The sequence below is a fragment of the Orcinus orca genome, chromosome 14, assembly GCF_937001465.1.
Source record: "Orcinus orca chromosome 14, mOrcOrc1.1, whole genome shotgun sequence".
Taxonomy (NCBI): Eukaryota; Metazoa; Chordata; class Mammalia; order Artiodactyla; family Delphinidae; genus Orcinus; species Orcinus orca.
The window spans coordinates 9,084,593-9,104,219 of NC_064572.1; the positions used below are offsets into that span (position 1 = coordinate 9,084,593).

The 19,627-nt window shown below is 41.9% G+C and overlaps 1 protein-coding gene across 4 annotated transcripts in view; it reads left to right on the forward strand.

Moving 5' to 3' along the window:
- The window catches only part of TSNAX (translin associated factor X), a 56,119-nt gene extending 37,533 nt beyond the window's left edge, over window positions 1-18,586 (forward strand). Inside the window, exons 6-7 of one of the 4 annotated variants that reach the window (XR_007471227.1) lie at window positions 13,654-14,214; window positions 15,455-18,586. Coding sequence is in view for 3 of the 4 variants with exons in the window: in XM_049696801.1 (XP_049552758.1) it covers window positions 13,654-13,944 (291 nt within the window). In the remaining variant the exon portion in view is untranslated. Of the gene's footprint in view, window positions 1-5,531; window positions 5,685-11,382; window positions 11,421-13,653 lie in introns of those variants that run through there. The other 3 variants (XM_049696804.1, XM_049696805.1, XM_049696801.1) reach the window with 3 other exon arrangements.
- Window positions 18,587-19,627: the final 1,041 nt, after the last annotated feature.

The following is a 19,627-nucleotide window of genomic DNA, read 5'->3' on the forward strand; positions in this document are numbered from 1 at the left end:
GTATTTTTAAAGAATTAATTCTTGCTTTATTTGGCTTTGGCTTTTTGCTAGTCTGTTTTTTATCTCATTGATTTATACTCTGATTTATTATTTCCTTGTATACTTTTTGGGGGTTTATGTTCTAATATTTTTATAATACATTATATTTTTTACATTTTTGCTTATTTTTAGACTTTTTCCACTGGGTCTTTTTTTTTTTTTTTTTTTTTAACATCTTTATTGGGGTATAATTGCTTTACAATGTCCACTGGGTCTTGAACGTTGGTTTTATAATTAATTTCAATAAATGTGGAGTACTTTTATTAGTAAGATATTGTGCTGACTAGTCTACTTTCTATATAATCCTGTACTGATCTACCTTGATCTCTTATTTTTAGGGGACTAAGGGATCCCGCCCCCTCCTTGCAAATCTGGGAATTAGTAGGTACTTGATTAGCTTCTATTTGTTAATTCTGTGGTTTCTATTGGTATCACCTTTCTATCTTTTGACAGTTTCAAAAAAATCTATTCAAAAAATACCATTGAAATCTTGTGGAAGTTCTGCAGTTTATTGTTTTTTAAAAATTTTTTAAAGGTATTTTTATTTACTTATTATTATTATTTTTTTTGCCTGCATTGGGTCTTCCTTGCTGTGCACGGGCTTTCTCTAGTTGCGGTGAGCGGGGGCTACTCTTCGTTGCGGTGCGCGGGCTTCTCATTGCGGTAGCTTCTCTTGTTGCACAGCACAGGCTTTAGGTACACGGGCTTCAGTAGTTGTGGTGCATGGGCTCAGTAGTTGTGGCTCGCGGGCTCTAGAGTGCAGGTTCAGTAGTTGTGGCACACGGCTTAGTTGCTTCGCGGCATGTAGGATCTTCCCGGGCTAGGGATTGAATCCGTGTCCCCTGTGTTGGCAGGTGGATTCTTAACCAGGGAAGTCCCCCTGCAGTTTATTTTTGAAGAAATACTTCGAGTCTGTCTTTCTTTGAGTGCACAGTTTGTTGCATCCAGAATTGTGAATGTGGTAACTTGCAGCCTAGAGCAGTAGCATTGCAGCCAAATCAATCATCTGTTTATCTTCCAGATGATCTTGCTAAAGGAGCCCCTGTTGGTTCCTGATTCAGAGTGGCTCTCCAAACAATAGATCAGGTCCTGATTTCCATCAGGGTTGGTGAGGTCTTCAGTATCCCTGTTCAGCACACTCTCATTTGGGGCTCTGTCGATCCCTGGAGGGGTTATGGACAGGACCAGTGTCCTTGGACCCTCTATACTTAGAGCCATCCAGAATTCTAGAAAGTACCTCGTGGTCAACAATTTGTTCATGTTGATGGGGTGTCACATTTGCAACTCATAATTTTTTTTTGAAGTTGAGACTTGAAAGTTTTTAGATGATTTATACATTAAATTACAACCCACAGGTTAACTATAGGACTTTCTTACATTTTGTCTAAAAGTGCATTTATGTAAATTCAGCTGATTCTTAGAGCTCTGAGGTAGGCAGGGAATGGTAATATTCCCTCCCACTGCCCCCTTTATATGTAAATAATGTAACTGAGACCTAGAGAGGCTAAGTAACACGCTCAAGGTTACCTACCACACTAGACAAAGATTTGGGATTAGAAACTACGTCTAATGAAACTTAGATGACAGCCTTTCTGCAATGACACACCACTTTTTGTGGTTCTTAATATTATATGTGACCTTGAACAGGTTTACCTTAAGCCTTATTCTTTCTGCACCTTAGTTTTATCATCTGTTAAATAATATGTGCCTCACTTTTCTCAGGTGTTTTTATGATTGAGCCATATAATCTGTGTGAAAAAGCATTTCAGGGCATGAAGAACCCAGGAATATAACTTACTGAATAGACTCTACCTGCAAAATTTTGCATGTAATTTAAGGAGATGGCATGGACCTTCAGAAATCCATCTATGGATGCTCTAAAACTAAGTCCCTGAGACCCAGATTAAGAGACCTTGTTGGGGCTTCCTTGGTGGCGCAGTGGTTGAGAGTCCGCCTGCTGATGCAGGGGACACGGGTTCGTGCCCCGGTCCAGGAAGATCCCACATGCTGCGGAGCGGCTGGGCCCGTGAGCCATGGCCGCTGAGCCTGCGCGTCCGGAGCCTGTGCTTCGCAACGGGAAAGGCCACAACAGTGAGAGCCCCGCGTACCGCAAAAAAAAAAGAGACCTTGTTATTGGAGGAGTCCAAATATGTCTTTCACATCGTACACTTGTATAAGCATGCAGTTTCCATGGTGATACTCTGACAGGGGCAGATACTCAATTTTGTTATAGTTGTGTGAGTGAAATGCTGATATTATGTTAGAGAATTTCTCTAGTTAGAAATGCCCACGACTTTCATGTCATTCTGAAATGCGTCTTTGACCTTAAAAAGCCAAGAATCACCGGTCTAGATGATTTCTTAAGGTCCCATGCACCATCAAAGACTTTATAAGGGACTTCCCAGGTAGTGAGGTTAAGACTCTGCACTTCCAATGCAGGGGGCCTGGGTTCAATCCCTGGTCAGGGAATTAGATCCCACATACATGCCTCAGCTAAGACCTGGCACAGCCAAATAAATAAATAAATAAATATTTTAAAGATAATAATAAAAAGAAGTCTTTATAAATCCAAGGATCCTAACTAGATGAAGCAATTTCTAGGATTTATGAAGTAGTGGGCTTTTCTTCGGTTCGTTTGTTTTTTAAACAATAAGTGAAGTTCTGTTGAGTGCATGTTCCAGCGTTGTCCCTTCCCTTGTCCCCTAATGCAAGTTCTCATTTGGTAGAAGCACACTGATATTTTAATTCAGAGACTACCTATTGCGCTTGTTCCTTATGCATCTATAATTGGTGTGTTTCAAGAGAGAAGGTTTTTGCCTTGTGGAATAAATTATACATAGTTAATTTTCAGTCATACCGTCTTCAAATTTTAGGGTAAAAGTGATTATTTCTCTTTTTTTAACCTTTATTCAATATTTTTCCGGCTTAATTTTGATATACTTGACACATGACATTGTGTAAGTTTAAGATGTAGAATGTGTTGATTTGAAACATTTATAAATTACAAAATTACTACCAGCCGTCATACTATTAGCTACTGCCTCTGTTGATCCCCATCCCATCACATAGTTACCATTTCTTTTCTTTCTTTCCTTTTTTTTGTTACTTCTGTCACTGTACATAGAGACAAGCCATTTCTTTTTGGTGGTGAGAACATTTAAGATCTACTCTTTGAGCAACATTCAAATATATGATACAGTATTATTAGTTATAATCACCATGCTATGGATTAGATCCCCACACTTGATAATTTTATCCCAGGGAGGGTGTACTCTTTGAACAGTATCTCCCCGTTTCCCCTACTTTGCAACCTCTGGCAACCACTACTCTATTCTCTGTTCCTCTGAGTTTGTCCTTTTTAGATTCCACCTATAAGTGACATCATATAGTGTTTGTCTTTGCCCACCTTATTTCACTAGTACAATGCCGTCAGGTTCCTTCCAGATTGTTGCAAATGACAGGATTTCCTTCTTTCTCACGGCTGAATAATATTCCATTGTATACAGTCAGTCCTTTGTATCCTCAGGTTCTGCATCTGTGGATTCCACCAAGTGCAGATCAAAAATATCAGGGAAAAAAATTGCAGAAAGTTCCAAAAACCAAACTTGAATTTGCTGTATACTGGCAACTATTTACATTATATCTACAACTATTTACATAGCATTTACATTGTATTAGATATTATAAGTAATTGAGAGGTGATTTAAAGTATGTGGGAGGATGTGTATGGGTTACGTGCAAATACTACATTTTTTTATATAAGGGACTTGAGTATCCATGGATTTTGGTACCTGCAGGGTAGGTCCTGGAACCAATTGTCCTTGGATACTGAGGATGACTATATATACCACTCTTTATTCGCTTATCCATTGATGGACACTTAGGTTGTTTCCATACCTTGGCTATTGTGAATAATGCTGCCATAAACATGGGAGTACAGACATCTTTTTTTTTTTTTTTTTTTTTGGGTACGCGGGCCTCACTGTTGTGGCCTCTCCCGTTGCGGAGCACAGGCTCCGGACTCACAGGCTCAGCGGCCATGGCTCACGGGCCCAGCTGCTCCGCAGCATGTGGGATCCTCCCGGACCGGGGCATGAACCCGCGTCCCCTGCATTGGCAGGTGGACTCTCAACCACTGCGCCACCAGGGAAGCCCCAGACATCTTTTTGATATCCTGTTCTCATTTCCTTTGGATGTATACTCAGAAGTGGGATTGCTGGATCATACGATAGTTCTGTGTTTAATTTTTTGAGGAAACTCCATACTGTTTTCTATAGTGGCTTCACCATGTTACATTCCCACCAACAATGCACTAGGGTTCCCTTTCCTCCACACCCTCGCCAACACTTGTTATCTCCTGTCTTTTTGATAATAGCATTTCTAACAGGAATGAGGTAGTATCTCATCGTGGTTTTGATTTGCATTTCCCCGATGATTAACGATATTGAGCATCCTTTCATGTACCTGTTGCCATTTGTTTGTCTTCTTTGGAAAACTGTCCAATTCCTCAGCTCATTTTTTAATCAGGTTGTTAGTTTTCTTGCTACTCCTTATATATTTTGAATATTAACCCCTTTTCAGTTATATGACTTGCAGATATTTTCTCCCATTCAGTAGATTGCCTTTTCATTTTGTTGATTTCTTTTGCTAAGCAGAAGCTTCTTAGTTTGATGTAGTCCCACTTACTTGTTTTTGCTTTTGTTGCTGTGCTTTTGCCATAAAAATGTTTATTTTTTACTGGTCTACCCTTTGGGGGGAAAATCCTATTTGTAATCCATCTCAATGATCTTTTGAATAGTATAAGCAATTACATATGCCAAATCCCAAGTCTTGCTTTAAGAGACATGACAGAACAGCATCTAGGAAATACAAGAACACAGGACTCAAATTCCAGAACTTTCTTCCATATCATAATGTAAATAAAAGCCTCCAAAACTCTTTGTCTACCTAACAGAACCCACACGTACACATGCGAGCCTGCGTGCACACACACACCCACAGTAGTTTTTCTGGATACCTCTTAGTACTTCCCTGCGTGGAGGGAGAATGGATAGAAGGCTTTGGCAGCGTTGAAGAGGCAGAATCCTAATGGCACTGATCCTTTAGCAGTCACGATTTGAGCCACGCACCAGGTAAAGCATCTCAATTAACTGAGGTTTTGACTCAAGGCACAGGGAACATAGAATAAATAGTAAAAGAAGAAAATTTTAAATATCAACTCTCACCTTGGGAGCAGTTGCAGAAACAAAGACTTTAGTGACAATGCATATTTTCTCATTGCTTTGTAATCTATCTTTTATATTTTAATCAGTTGTGCCTTTTTTTTTCCTCCCCTTTTCCTCGTTATTTCATATAGGGCATGTTTTTGTTGAGTAAACTTTTAATCTAGTCTTCAAGTTACAGGATGGCAAAGGCAAGTTGTATTGAACCAAAAGAGGAATGAAGCTCAGAGGTGGGTAGTGACTGATAGGACTTCCTCTCTCCCCTCTTAGGAAGAAAGTGAACAGCCTTGGTTGTGGGGAGGATCGATGCATCCTATTCGGTGGAAGCATGAAGTCGCCTGGAGGTTTAAACCTAGCTGGAAAGGTGTGAGTGCCGCCTAGCCAGAGGAGTAGACCGTGCCGGGCACTGCCTGCTGATACTTGGTACTAGGCCTGCCTCCTAAACTCTCATTCTGCATTGTAGGAACTGGAAGCCTAGAAACCACACTTCCTTGATTCCCTTGCTAAGAGGGTTTACTTGCAGTCTCCCAGTGAGAGGCACATGTAATATTTGAAAAGCAGAAGAGAAACAAAAGCCTTGATTGCTCCTTCAGCATCAGAGGCAGGGTAGGCTTGCTCAGATGGCATACGTGAGGTCTTGCAGGAGCTTCCACACTCGACTGATACCTGCTTCAGGGCTCCCGGCAGCTGAGATCATCAGCCGTGGTTTCCTGCAATTCCTGTGACTTCTGGGTTTCCTGAATTCACTGGCAGCTTTCCCTGACCTTCCTTTCACCCAGCCCTTCCAAGGTTTTGGAAGCACCTGTGTTAAATCCTTTCCTGTATGCTTTCTGTTACCTCGAGTGCTTTCTGTTTTCCTGACTGAATGCTGACTTCAGGGAACAAGTGGTTCTTAAGCCTGAGAAGAGGTGCCCGATCTCTCTCGTTGAAGAAATGCAAGTTAAAACTACAAGTTGGCCCTTTTCACTTATCAGATGGGTTAAGAGTTGAAGACTGGGGCTTCCCAGGTGGCGCAGTGGTTGCGAGTCCGCCTGCCGATGCAGGGGGCGCGGGTTCGTGCCCTGGTCCGGGAAGATCCCACATGCCGCGGAGCGGCTGGGCCCGTGAGCCATGGCCGCTGAGCCTGCACGTCCGGAGCCTGTGCTCCACAACGGGAGAGGCCACAACAGTGAGAGGCCCGCGTAACACACACACACACACAAAGAGTTGAAGACTGGTAACACTATGTTGACACGAGGGAAACGGGGACTCAGGCTGCTGTGAAAAGTAGAAATTGATATTGATCTATGAAATTGACATTGATCTCTAATCTCTAGGAGGGGTGTTTTGGTAGCATCTGTCAAGTTTATTCATACATTTGTGAAATTACATGTTCAAAATATACTCATTATAGCAATGTTTTGAATATTAAAAAGTCAAATGTGAGTGTCCTTCCATGAAGGACAAATTAAATCAGTTATGGTGCAACCATAAAATTAGATGTTATAAAGCCATTAAAAAGAATGAGATAGGGCTTCCCTGGTGGCACAGTGGTTGAGAATCTGCCTGCTAATGCAGGGGACACGGGTTCGAGCCCTGGTCTGGGAGGATCCCACATGCCGCAGAGCAACTAGGCCCGTGAGCCACAACTACTGAGGCTGCGCGTCTGGAGCCTGTGCTCTGCAACAAGAGAGGCCGCGACAGTGAGAGGCCCGCGCACTGCGATGAAGAGTGGCCCCCGCTTGCCACAACTAGAGAAAGCCCTCGCACAGAAACGAAGACCCAACACAGCAAAAAAAAATAATTAATAAACTCCTACCCCAACATCTTAAAAAAAAAAAAAAATCAGCTCTGCATGTCCTGTTATGGAAAATTATCCATGGTATTTTAACTGAAAATAGCAAAATGTAGATATGCCACTGCTGTGGAAAAGGTTAAAATAATATGTCCATGTGCTTTTGTTAATGCGCAGACTATTTCTAGAAAAATACACACAAAATGACGAGTGCTTGCTGGTACCCTCCTTCCACTCGTGAATCAGTGAGCAAGGGTACAAAATAGGTGGCACATTTGTAGGCTTTCTGTGATGTAAAGCAAGGGTCCCCAACCCCCGGGCCATGGACCGGTACCAGTCCACGGCCTGTTAGGAACCGGGCCGCACGGCAGGAGGGGAGCAGCAGGTGAGCCAGCCAGCGAAGCTTCATACGCTGCTCCCTGCCGCTCCCCATTCCTGGACCCCCAACCCCGTCCAGGGAAGAATCGTCTTCCACGAAACCGGTCCCTGGTGCCGAAAGGGTTGGGGACTGCTGATAAAGAGCTCGAAACCAAGGATAATATTGGTATTATTATTGGGTTTTTTTGTTTGTTTTTTACAAGGTCTGTTTCTTCTACCTTTTGGCTCTTTTTTTCTCCAGATATCTGTACTCTATTTCCCTCATCACTTTTAAGTTTGTGCTAATAGGCTACCTTCCAAATGAGGCCTGCCTTGATTTAATTTAAATCTCCATTTGCCACTTATTCCCAACACACTTTCAGACAGTGGCATCTATAGAGAATATACTATGAATGGTCTCCCTGACGCTATGGAAAGTACCACTCCCTGCTTACATAACTAACATGGAACCAACTCAAGTATTATGCTTGCCAGTTGTCTCCCATAACTAATACATAAGCTTTCCAGGGGGAGGAATGTCTGTATTCCCTGGTCTATCCCGACACATTGAACAACCCGTGGCACATAATGGGTGCGGAGTGAATACTTGTGGGACGAGTAGACAGGTGGATGGTTTTCAGTTCTGTGATGTTACAGATAACATGGGAGTGAGTGCCTGTGATGATTAATTTCACGTGCCAAGCTGACCAGCCGTTGGAATGCCCCTGCATTTGATCAAACATTATTCTGGGTATGTCTGGTGAGGGTGTTTTTCGATGAAATTCACATTTGAATTGGTAGACTGGGTAGAGCAAATGGCCCTCCCTAATGTGGGTGGACCTCATCCAGTCAACTGAGGATGTGAATAGAACAAAAAGACTGAGTTGGGAATTTCTCCTGCCTGACTGCTTAAGACATTGGTCTTGTCTGGCCTTTGGACTCAGACCGAAACATCAGCTTTGATTCGTTCTTGAGCCTGCTGGATTTTGAATTGGAGCTTTACACCATTTTAAGTTGCTGTAATTGGCTCTCCTGGGCCTTCAGCTTGCCAACTGCAGTTCTGGGACCTGTCCGTCTCCATAACTGCATGAGCCAATTTCTTCTCTCTCTCTCTCTGTCTGTCTCTCTGTCTGTCTGTCTGTCTCTCTCTCTCTCTCTATATATATGATTTTGTCCCTTACTGCTACTAGTTTTACCTATATAAAATTGCATTTTTTTTGTGAGCCAAAAACTATTGAAATTGACAGTTTAATGTGGTCTAATTAACAGTGACTACAATTAAAACAGTGACTCTACAATTAAAACTCTTTGCCACTCATATTCTTTCATAAATTACTTATTCATATAATTTTGACATTTTTCTGTTAGGTCATTTCCCCCAAACCCCTCGTGGCTGCTCCCCTAATTTTGTAGTTCTTCTTTATATAAATACCTTCTCCTGATCTGTGGTTGGGAGTGCATTTTCTTTTCTCATGCAGAAATGTGTTATTTTAATGACATCAAATTTACCAGTTTTGTATGCATTGTGTTTTTATTGTCTTATTTAAGAATGTCAACCATACCCTGAGGTCATAAATAGCCTATATTTTTGTCAGTAAGTTTTTAGAAATTTGAAAGTTTTGCTTTTTTCCATTAGGTTTGGAATCAATCTGGAAATTTTTTGGTATTCCAGAATATGGTGTGTAGTATGAAGAAGATGTCTTCTTTTTCAACGTGGATTGAAAACTTTTTCGATCATCAATTTCTCATAAGAAATATGGGTTTCTTTCTAGGGTCTCTGTTTTCTATCCCACTGGTCTATTTGCCTATCCTTGTACCGATAACATGCTTGTTAATTACTATGAGTTTACAATGAGTTTTGATAAATGAGAGGACAACTACTCCCACCTCATTTTTCTTCAAAATTTTCTTAATGTTCTTGTATTATTTTTTCTTTCAATATTTGATAGAATTCTGCATTGTGTTTTCTTTTTTGTTGTTTTTTTTTTTGCGGCACGCGGGCCTCTCACTGTTGTGGCGTCTCCCGTTGCGGAGCACAGGCTCCGGATGCACAGGCTCAGCAGCCATGACTCACGGGCCCAGCCGCTCCGCTGCATGTGGGATCTTCCTGGACCGGGGCTCAAACCCTTGCATCGTGCACTGGTAGGCGAATTCTTAACCACTGCGCCACCAGGGAAGTCCCTGATATACTCTTTAAAGAAGTTCCCTTCTCTTTCTAGTTTGCCAAGACTTTTTCTTTTTAAAATCATGATTCTGGGGCTTCCCTGGTGGCGCAGTGGTTGAGAGTCCGCCTGCCGATGCAGGGGACACGGGTTCGTGCCCTGGTTCAGGAAGATTCCACATGCCGTGGAGCGGCTGGGGCCGTGAGCCATGGCTGCTGAGCCTGCGCGTCCGGAGCCTGTGCTCCGCAACGGGAGAGGCCACAACAGTGAGAGGCCCGCGTACCGCAAAAAAAAAAAAGAAAAAAAAAAAATCATGATTCTGTCAATTCAATCAAATCTTTTTTTTGCATCTGCTAAGAAGATCTTATAGTTTCTGTACTTTAATCTGTTTATATGGTGGACTATGTTAATGGATTTTCTAATGTTAAACTATTCGTGTATTCCTGGAATAATGCAAGGATGTTTTCCTTTCTTTTTAAAAATACACACTTCTGGTTTGGTTTTGCTAATATCTTATTTAGGATTTTTGCATCCATGTTTACAAATGAGATTGACCTGTAATTTTTCCTTCTTGTGCCGTCCTTCTCTGGTTTTGTTATCAAGTTTATTCTAGACCTGGTCCATAGCATGGGAAGCTTTTCCATGATTATTTATAATGATTTGGGGGATGGGGTTGTGCCTCTGAGTCGTCTTTGCCTGGCATTAATTTAACTATAGCACCTTATTTTGTTTGCTATTAGATTTGGATTTTTTTCCTCTTCTTACTTTATGTTTCATATCTACCAAGTCTTCTCTTGTAGTTGTTCATTATGTTGTTCCTTATTTCCTGTCTTGTTCTTTTTTTAAAAAAAAATTTATTTATTTTTGGCTGTGTTGGGTCTTGGTTGCCGCACGCAGGCTTTCTCTAATTGCAGCGAGTAGGGGCTACTCTTCATTGCGGTGCGCAGGCTTCTCATTGCGGTGGCTTCTCTTGTTGTGGAGCACTGGCTCTAGTCGTGCAGGCTTCAGTAGTTGTGGCACACGGGGTCAGTAGTTGTGGCTCGCGGGCTCTAGAGCACAGGCTCAGTAGTTGAGTTGTGGCGCACAGGCTTAGTTGCTCTGCGGCATGTGGGATCTTCCCGGACCAGGGCTCAAACCCATGTTCCGTGCATTGACAGGCAGATTCTTAACCACTGCACCACCAGGGAAGCCTTTTCCTGTCTTCTTAAAGTCTAAGGTTAATTAGTGTTTCTACCCTCCTTCGGAATGATATAAGCCCCTAGGATGCTGTAACCTTAGCAATCCCTCATTTTATATGTTGTTACTGTTGTCCAGTCTTTTAGTTGCGCTTTGTTCCCGCCCATCCCCTAGATATTGTTGTTTAGTTACAGTTGGTGCTCATTTAGGTTTACACACAGGTGACCAGATTCTTTGTTTATCATTGCTTCTTGCTCCCATTTCTTTCTTCTAGGGTTGATTAGTTTCCTACTAAGTTCTGTAGATGTTAAATTGTTTTAGTCTCTTTGTCTTTAAACCTTTTGATTTTGTTCTTACTCTGGAATAACAGTTTACCTGAGGAGAGAATTTTAATTTGATAGTAATTTTGTGGAAGCACTTTGAAAATAATATTTCATTATCTTCTGGCCTCTATTGTGCTACTTATATTTTTCCTTTGTAGAAATTCTTTTTTTCCCCCCAGTTATTTTTAAGATTTTTTTTCTTGCCATCCTGCAACGTCATTAAAATGGGTTTAGAAATTTATTTATTTATTTTTTGATGTGGACCATTTTTTAAAGTCTTTATTGAATTCGTTACAATATTATTTCTGTTTTATGTTTTGGATTTTCAGCCCTGAGGCATGTGGGATCTTAGCTCTCTGACCAGGGATCAAACCCACACCCTCTGCATTGGAAGGCGAAGTCTTAACCACTGGACCGCCAGGGAAGTCCCTCTTTTTGTTTATATTTCTCTGGACTCATTGGGATTCAGTGGATATGTGGATTCATGCCTTTCATCAATTCAGGAAACCTCTGAGCCTATTCTCTTAAAATACTGCTTTTACCTCATCATCTATATTCTTTCCTTTTCCTTTGTGTATGTATCTTGGACCTTTTTATTTTATCCACCATATCTCTTAGCCTCTTTTTCACATTTTCTATTATCATTTTGGACTCTTTCTGGTTAATTTTCTCAATGCTGTCTTGCAGATCTCTCATAATCTCTTCATTGGAACTTAATTTACTATTTAATCCATCTTTTAAACTTGTTAGGAGGAGAGAATCTATATTTTTTTGTTTCAATAACTATTTTTAATTTCTGTAAGTTTTATCTATTTTTCAAATCTTCCTGTTCTTTTTTTGTAGTGTCTTATTCTTTCCTCATAGTTTCTATTCCTTTCTTTTTAATATCTCTCTAATAATTTTAAACATGCTGCTTTCATAATCCCCTTCAGACTGTTCTTGAGGGGCTAATCCTGCTGCATGAATGGGGGTCATTTGTTCAGGTATATTATGTATTTTTAAAATTTGTGGTGGACCACTTAACCTAAAGTTTCATCTCCTGTCCTTGTGTGTCGTTAAAATCCAAGCTCCTGGTGTTTAGGTACCTACTGCTGGGTCCCTTCTCTATGGTGCCTTCAACCATGAGCACGGTCAATTCATGTGCATCTCATTCTGGGTTTCAAATTTCTCTCTATTTCTGAGGGACTTGTTTTCTTTTTCTATCTTCCTTGTATGTGTTATTTCTCTGGGTTGGTAGTACGTGGCATTCTACTTTAGGTCAGTCTTTCATGTTGTCAGATCTGATAGTCAAATTTTAGAAAGAAAAAGAATTTTTTACATAAGTTCTGTATGTACATTATAGAAAAATCTAGAGGCAAAAAAATTATTCTACTTAAAGAGATAATTACTATTAGCATTATGTAACTCTGTATCTTTCTAACCTTGTTTCTCTGTGCATATGTGTATGTGTGTGTGCAGGTGTATATACACTAATATAGTTAAAGAGGAATTATCCTCATTGTACTATCTTATAACATGATTATTTTTACTAAAGATAATGTCAAAACATTTACATATTAATATATTCCCACCAGGTGCTTTTTAAAGGCTACAAAGTATTCCATCATGGTGCTGTAATGTAATTTATTCAACCAACTGTGTTGTTGAACATATAAAAAATGTTTGTGGTTATAAACACGACTGACACAAATGACCTTAGAAGTGTATGTTTGCCTGCATCTATGTTCATTTATTTAGGGTAAGTTGCTGAAAGCAGAATAGCTGGGTAATATGAATGTTTTTGTTATTTACTGACAAATTGAGTTGTTTTCTTCTGGAACAATTATCAGCCAGAGTCCCTTTCCTAAATTCTTGTTTTCCAGGTATCAAAGATCTAAATGACATGAACATATATTTATATGTATCTCTTCCCACAGCTATAGGCATAGCACTAGCATTTTCTCCCAAGGTCACTAAGAGGTGGTGTCTGGCATGTCTTTCCTACCTAACTCCACCCTGTCATAGTTAATAGGAGTTCCATGTGTCACACGTGCTCTGAAGTATCAGTACGTGCGCTGAAGGAGAAAGGGTTCTCTGTGATTACTTTTCAACGTGAAGAACAGTGTACATGCCTCACATTTGTGTGCTCCATTTACTAGCATGCAGCCCCATCCTGCCTCGGTGAACTTTAATGAGGTTAACAGATGCTGTTTCTTTTATCTTCATTAGAGCCCTGCCAGGTAACAGCACCATTCTGGGGTTACTAGAACTGAAGCATAGGACAGTGATGAGATGGATTAAAATTTAGAGGAGAATATTCCTCAGGTCTTCCAGTTACAATCCAGCTATACTTTTCTCTAAAGCCATTTATATAATGGAATGTTGTATCAGAAACCTCCCAACTGGAACTGGTTTATTATTCAAGTATTCTTTTGGTTAAATTGTAGATTATATAAAATCTTGCCATTTTTCTTGCTTAAAAACATTGAAAAGAGACATGATATGATTCTAAGAAGTTATCATTAATTTTGTTAAGTTTCATAGTAGCATTATGTCATAGAAATATATGCACATGTATTTTATTTACTTATTTATTATTATTATTTTTTTGCGGTACGCAGGCCTCTCACTGTTGTGGCATCTCCCGTTGCGGAGCACAGGCTCCGGACGCGCAGGCTCAGTGGCCATGGCTCACGGGCCCAGCCGCTCCGCGGCATGTAGGATCTTCCCGGACCAGGGCGCGAACCCGTGTCCCCTGCATCAGCAGGCGGACTCTCAACCACTGCGCCACCAGGGAAGCCCTATGCATGTGTATTTTAGACGGCATATCAAAGCACATGAAGTCTGGGATTTGCCTTAAAATTCAATGGTGTGGGAGGGAGGGAAGGAGAGAGGAATGGGTGGATAACTGAAGCAAATATGGCAAAACTTTACAGGGGCCCATTACAGTATATTCTCACTTTGTGAACATTTGACATTTTTCATAATGTAGTAAAAGGTGTTTTCTTTAACCTAGGGCAAGAGAGAGGAGAGAAGAGAGATTGAGAGAGAGCGATTGAGAATCCTGTTGAATCTCTGAGGTAAAAAGTCAAGGGAAACCTTTCTGACAAAGAGAGAAGCCTGGCTGAAGCCAACTTTGTCACGAATTAGCTCCCTGCTGCCATCTAAGGGCACAGATAGAGGTATGGCTGTGTCTGTGTCACTACATAGCCCACTTCCCTCCCCGCCCCCATACACATACACAATTCCCACTGCTCTAAACCTGTGCTGTAAGAATTCAATTAATTTACTTCCTTTGGTTAGGATTTAATAGTGGAAGGAATATTAAAGACCATGTAGTCTGCCCTTTCCCTGGAGTAAATGAAGAAATCAAGTAAAACACATGTATTTTCCTGCGTAAGCATCTTTTAAAATCTCGTTTCATTTACCCTCACCACAGTTTTGAAAGGTAAACGATGGAGATGTTTCTCTGTTTTTAGACATGACAGTGAGACCTTGTATGTGTGTATGGCAGGGGCGGGGTGGGTGGGGGATGAGTGGCTTTGCCACTTAGAAAAGTCTAGATTGAAATGACCTATTTCCCTGAGTCTAGGCCTTTAGACGTCCATCCCAGAACTCTTCTCCTGTTGTGCTTCCTAGAGCACTAGGACTAACAAGCGCTTAAAAGAGAAGCAAAAAAGTTATTATTGCTGATAAGTGAGTAGGGAAACTTCTGATGCTGTCTTATTTTAAAAATTTAAGGCCTGAATTTTTATTCTGATATCATAAATTCCATTCAGTGGCTATAAAACTGAGAATGTTCAAGTTCAAAATGCAGTAGTGAGGGCTTCCCTGGTGGCACAGTGGTTGAGAGTCTGCCTGCCTATGCAGGGGACGTGGGTTCGTGCCCCGGTCCGGGAGGGTCCCACGTGCCGCGGAGCGGCTGGGCCTGTGAGCCATGGCCGCTGGGCCTGCGCATCTGGAGCCTGTGCTCCGCAACGGGAGAGGCCGCAACAGTGAGAGGCCCGTGTACCGTGAAAAAAAAAAAAATGCAGTAGTGAAATGGTCAAAGCTGGGTTCAGCAATTATGTTATGCTCTGGATAAAAAAAATGAGATTTTATTTATAAGACGTGCATAGCTGGGTGCCTTATATACAGAATTACAGAAATAATGTCATAATTCAAAATACATTTTCCCAAACCTACAATACTCATCTCTGACATCTCTAATACTACCTCTGCCAGTTCCCCTGACCCCCTGAAGGTTCTAAAGCTCATGTCAATTTCCCAAGTGCTTTTAGTGTTTTTCTGTCTTGTTTTTCCTAATGCTCTTTCCTTTTCTTCGAATGTCTTCTCTTTAAGTCTGAGCTTGGATTCTGCCTCCTTCGTTTTCTATGAAATCTTCCTTAGTAGCCTGACGCAAGAACTCTCCCTGTTTCCTAGGGCCGCTCTAAGAAAGTAACACGAACCGTGAGAGGCTTCAGTGACGGAAATTTGCGTCACAGTTCTGAGCGCAGGATGGGCTCTTTCTGAGGCTATGAGGAGGGCTCTGCTCCAGGCCCCTCCCCTAGTTTCTCGTGGTTTGCTGGTCATCTTTGTTGTTCTTTGGCTGTGGAGGCGTCACCCCGAGTCTCTGCCTTCATATTCATATGGCACTCTCCCTGTGTGCATTTCTGTCTCCAAATTCCCCCTTTATTAAGGACACCAGGCACATTGGATTAGGCCACCCTAGTCCAGTATGACGCGATCTTAAATAATGACACCTGCAACAGCCTATTTCTAAATATGGTTACATTCCGAGGTGAAAGGGGTAAGAACTTCAACTCGTGGATTTTGGTGGAGACCACGATTCAACCCATAAAATTCCTTCTTTTGAAGTTCTTCCCCTACTTCACTTATATTTTGTTCATGGAACGTGTCACATTCTATGTGGCTGTGTTGCCTCTCCTTCTAAACTGCAAGATCCTTGAAGTCTGGTTCATCTTCATATAACCTGAAGCGCCAAGCACAGAGGATGGATAAATGTTTGTCAGGGGCCTTACGTATTTTTCGCTATGGCTGTCATCTCTGGTACGTAGGTTGGGCTATACCTCCAAATGGCAAGAGGCAGGATTTTATTAAAATGGAGGCAATACAGACTTTTTCTCTGTACCTGTCTGCATGCAGTTACGTTTGTGTGCCCTTGTTGAAGGCAGGACAAAGTGATTGGGTTTCAAAGTCAGGCAGACGACCCAGGCTATGACAGTCCACGGCATCAGCCAGGAATATGAGGAAGGGAAGAGAGAGAGACAGAGAGGCAGAGACAGAGAGAGAAGGAAACAAGTATGCCTTTCAGAGGTCCTGCAGGGTATGAAGGGAGGGAGTGATCATGAAAACAAAACCAATTACCGGTAACCAGGATACATGGTAAAGGGGCAAAATATCTGTGCCAGCGTCTGTGCCAGCGTCTATGCCAGCCCAAGGGTCTGGGCGACACAAGCACACGTGCCAGAAGCAAGAAGCGAATTTGATGATGAGCCAGGCCATTGCCTTTTTCCAGAAAGCTTGCATCACTGTGAAGGAAGTCCAGCCGATCTGGGCCCCTCAGCGGGAGGAGGGGAAGCATGTGGCTGGAGCAGGGAAGGTGGCTCATCTTGCCCCCGCCAGCCTCAGCAGCCGGTGCCTGGCTCACAGAGGGGTGGCCTTCATTTGCTGTTCATTCAAAGTACTGAACTAGACAACTAGAAAAGAATTAAGTCATGGTCCCTTCACTCGAGGCTTACAGATTTACAGGGAATAAAACACAGTCAAGAAAAAGTAAACAGCCATCCAGTGGTTGCCTGCTAAGTACTAGGAAGTTCCAAAGTTAGTGGGAAAGGGGGCCTCTCTGGTGAGGGAGAGTCTATCTCAAAGTGTGGTCCTTGGACGGTGGCATCCGTGTCACCGGGAGCTTGTTAGAAATGCAGCTTTTCAGGCTGCACTCCAGACTTCCTAAATCAGGGTCTCTGGAGATGGGACCAAGGAATCTGCATTTAACCAGTGAGGGGGGTGGATTCTTAAGCTTATTGAAGTTTAGGAGGCACTGCACTTAGGAGTACTGGGCACGATGGGAATCGAACCAGGAGGCAGGAAGGGAAAGGGGGAGATGCAGATAAAGAGTAAGTGAGTAGGAGAGTGATGTAGGGGTCTGATGGCGAACTTAAAACTTTCAAAGCCTTTGTTTAGGAACTCAGGAGTCTGCAGGAGTAGCGAACAGGGTGAGTAGGAGAGCAGCACGCATCTCTGGAATGCCAGAACTTGGCTTTATCATTTCGATTAGCATTTCCCAAAAACCTATTCCTCAGAGATGCTCCATGAAGAAAGGATTCCAAGAGCAGATACATTTGGGAAACATTGGATTCTGTTCATGCCTCTTGGAGATTTACAGTACACATGAGCACATTAAAGGCATTAAAATTCCTTAAAAAAAAAAAAAAAAGGGCTTCCCTGGTGGCGCTGTGGTTAAGAATCCGCCTGCCAATGCAGGGGACATGGGTTCGAGCCCTGGTCCAGGAAGATCCCACATGCCGCAGAGCAACTAAGCCCATGCGCCACAACTACTGAGCCTGTGCTCTAGAGCCCGCGAGCCACAGCTACTGAGCCCACGTGTCACAACTACTGAAGCCCGCACGCCTAGAGCCCGTGCTCTGCAACAAGAGAAGCCACCGCAGTGAGAAGTCCGCGCACCGCAACGAAGAGTAGCCCCCGCTCGCCGCAACTAGAGAAAGCCCATGCGCAGTAACGAAGACCCAACGCAGCCAAAAATAAAATAAAAAAAAGAAAAAGATATGTTTAACCAGTTTTGATCCTTTGCTCACTCAGCATGTGGTCTGCAGACCAGAAACATCAGCACCACCGGCAAGCTCGGTAGAAAATGCAGAATCTCAGGCTCCACTCCAGAATCAGAATCTTCATTTCACAAGGTCCCAAGGTGACTGATACACCGATTAAAGTTTGAAAAGTGCTGGTTTAACCCGTGGAACCTCTTTTCATGGAATAAAGCACAGCTGTTCTGTGGAATTCACTTTGGAAATGCTGCTTTAGGCAACGAGAAGCCAATGATTTTGAGCAGGAAAGCACCAGGATGAGAGCAGCCTTGTCCTACACAAAGCATGCTCTCAGAACCCCCTGAAGGAGTCTTTCCCTGTCTCCTCTTCATGTTCACTCCTGGCGAGAGCTTCCTGTCTTTCTCCTCCACTGCAGGAGATCTCGTTTAGGAACAAAGCTCAACAGAGACTCTTCTGGGTAGAGCCACGGTGGCGACCTGTAAACCACTGATCCGTGAGCTGCTTGGTCTCACGAAACTCAAACGCATTTCACTGAGCTGCAAGCCCAGCCATCCAAGCGTTCAAAGCATCATTGCATCCCTGTCATTTAATGGTCTATATTTCTGTGCAGCTTTTAGGTAAGATCTCCCACAGTAGCCTTGTTGTCAGACATGGTTGTTTCATTACACTTTTATTTTTTATTGTATTTTTAAGTGTTTTTTATTTTATTTAGATTTTTTTTCTTGATGTGGACCATTTTTTAAAGTCTTTATTGAATTTGTTACCATAATGCTTCTGTTTTGTTTTTTTTTGGTTTATTTATTTATTTATTTATTTATTTATTTATTTATTTTAACATCTTTATTGGAGTATAATTGCTTTAAAATGGTGTGTCAGTCTCTGCTCCACAACAAAGTGAATCAGTCACACATAAACATATGTTCCCATATGTCTTCCCTCTCGTGTCTCCCTCCCTCCCTGCTTCTGTTTTATGTTTTGGTTTTTCGGCCCCAAGGCATGTGGGATCTTAGCTCCCCTTCCAGGGATGGAACCCTCACCCCCTGCACTGGACGGCGAAGTCTTAACCACTGGACCGCCAGGGAAGTCCCTACACTTTTATTTTAAAAAATAACTTTAAACATTATTGTCCTAAAATGTCATCCTGAATTATTCACTAGTTGTTGCGTGTGCTTAGTCTTTCTGAAAGCAAGAAATCTTTCTAATCCCCCTTTGAATCCCCCAACAAGAAGTTAGGGGTTTACTGAGTAACAACAAATGGCGGGAAAGCATAGGATTTCCTGGAGCCATATGAGGTGGAGATCTGGTGGTGGCACTCAAAAGAAGCCTGATTGTTCATCACATTCCAAAGGTATGAGCGAAGCAAAACCTCATTTTATTTTGTTTTTTAACACTTTTAGAAATCTCATGTAATGTCTGAAACATTTATGTTAACATATTTCCATACAAATAACCTAAACAAAACCTCATTTTAAATGGGGTTAGCTGAGAAAGTGCCTCGTCATAAAAATACATTTGGTTTTTAGGATGCCATATTGTTAAAATTAGATAACTTACATTGAGTAAACGAATGCATTTTACTGGTAACAAATTTCACCACATTTACCAGTTTTAACACAGGTGGATACAGAGCTTCCATTCTCTAGTCATTCCAGGTGGATCTCTGAGTTTTCTATTCTAACTTTTAATACAGTTTTTGAGTTTTGTGTGACTTGAAGTTTTAATCTTTCTGTAAAATACGTAACTTAATTATATGTGTATCTTTTCTTCAGATACCAGATTTGATGTTAAGTGTTGTAACATAGGTGTGTAG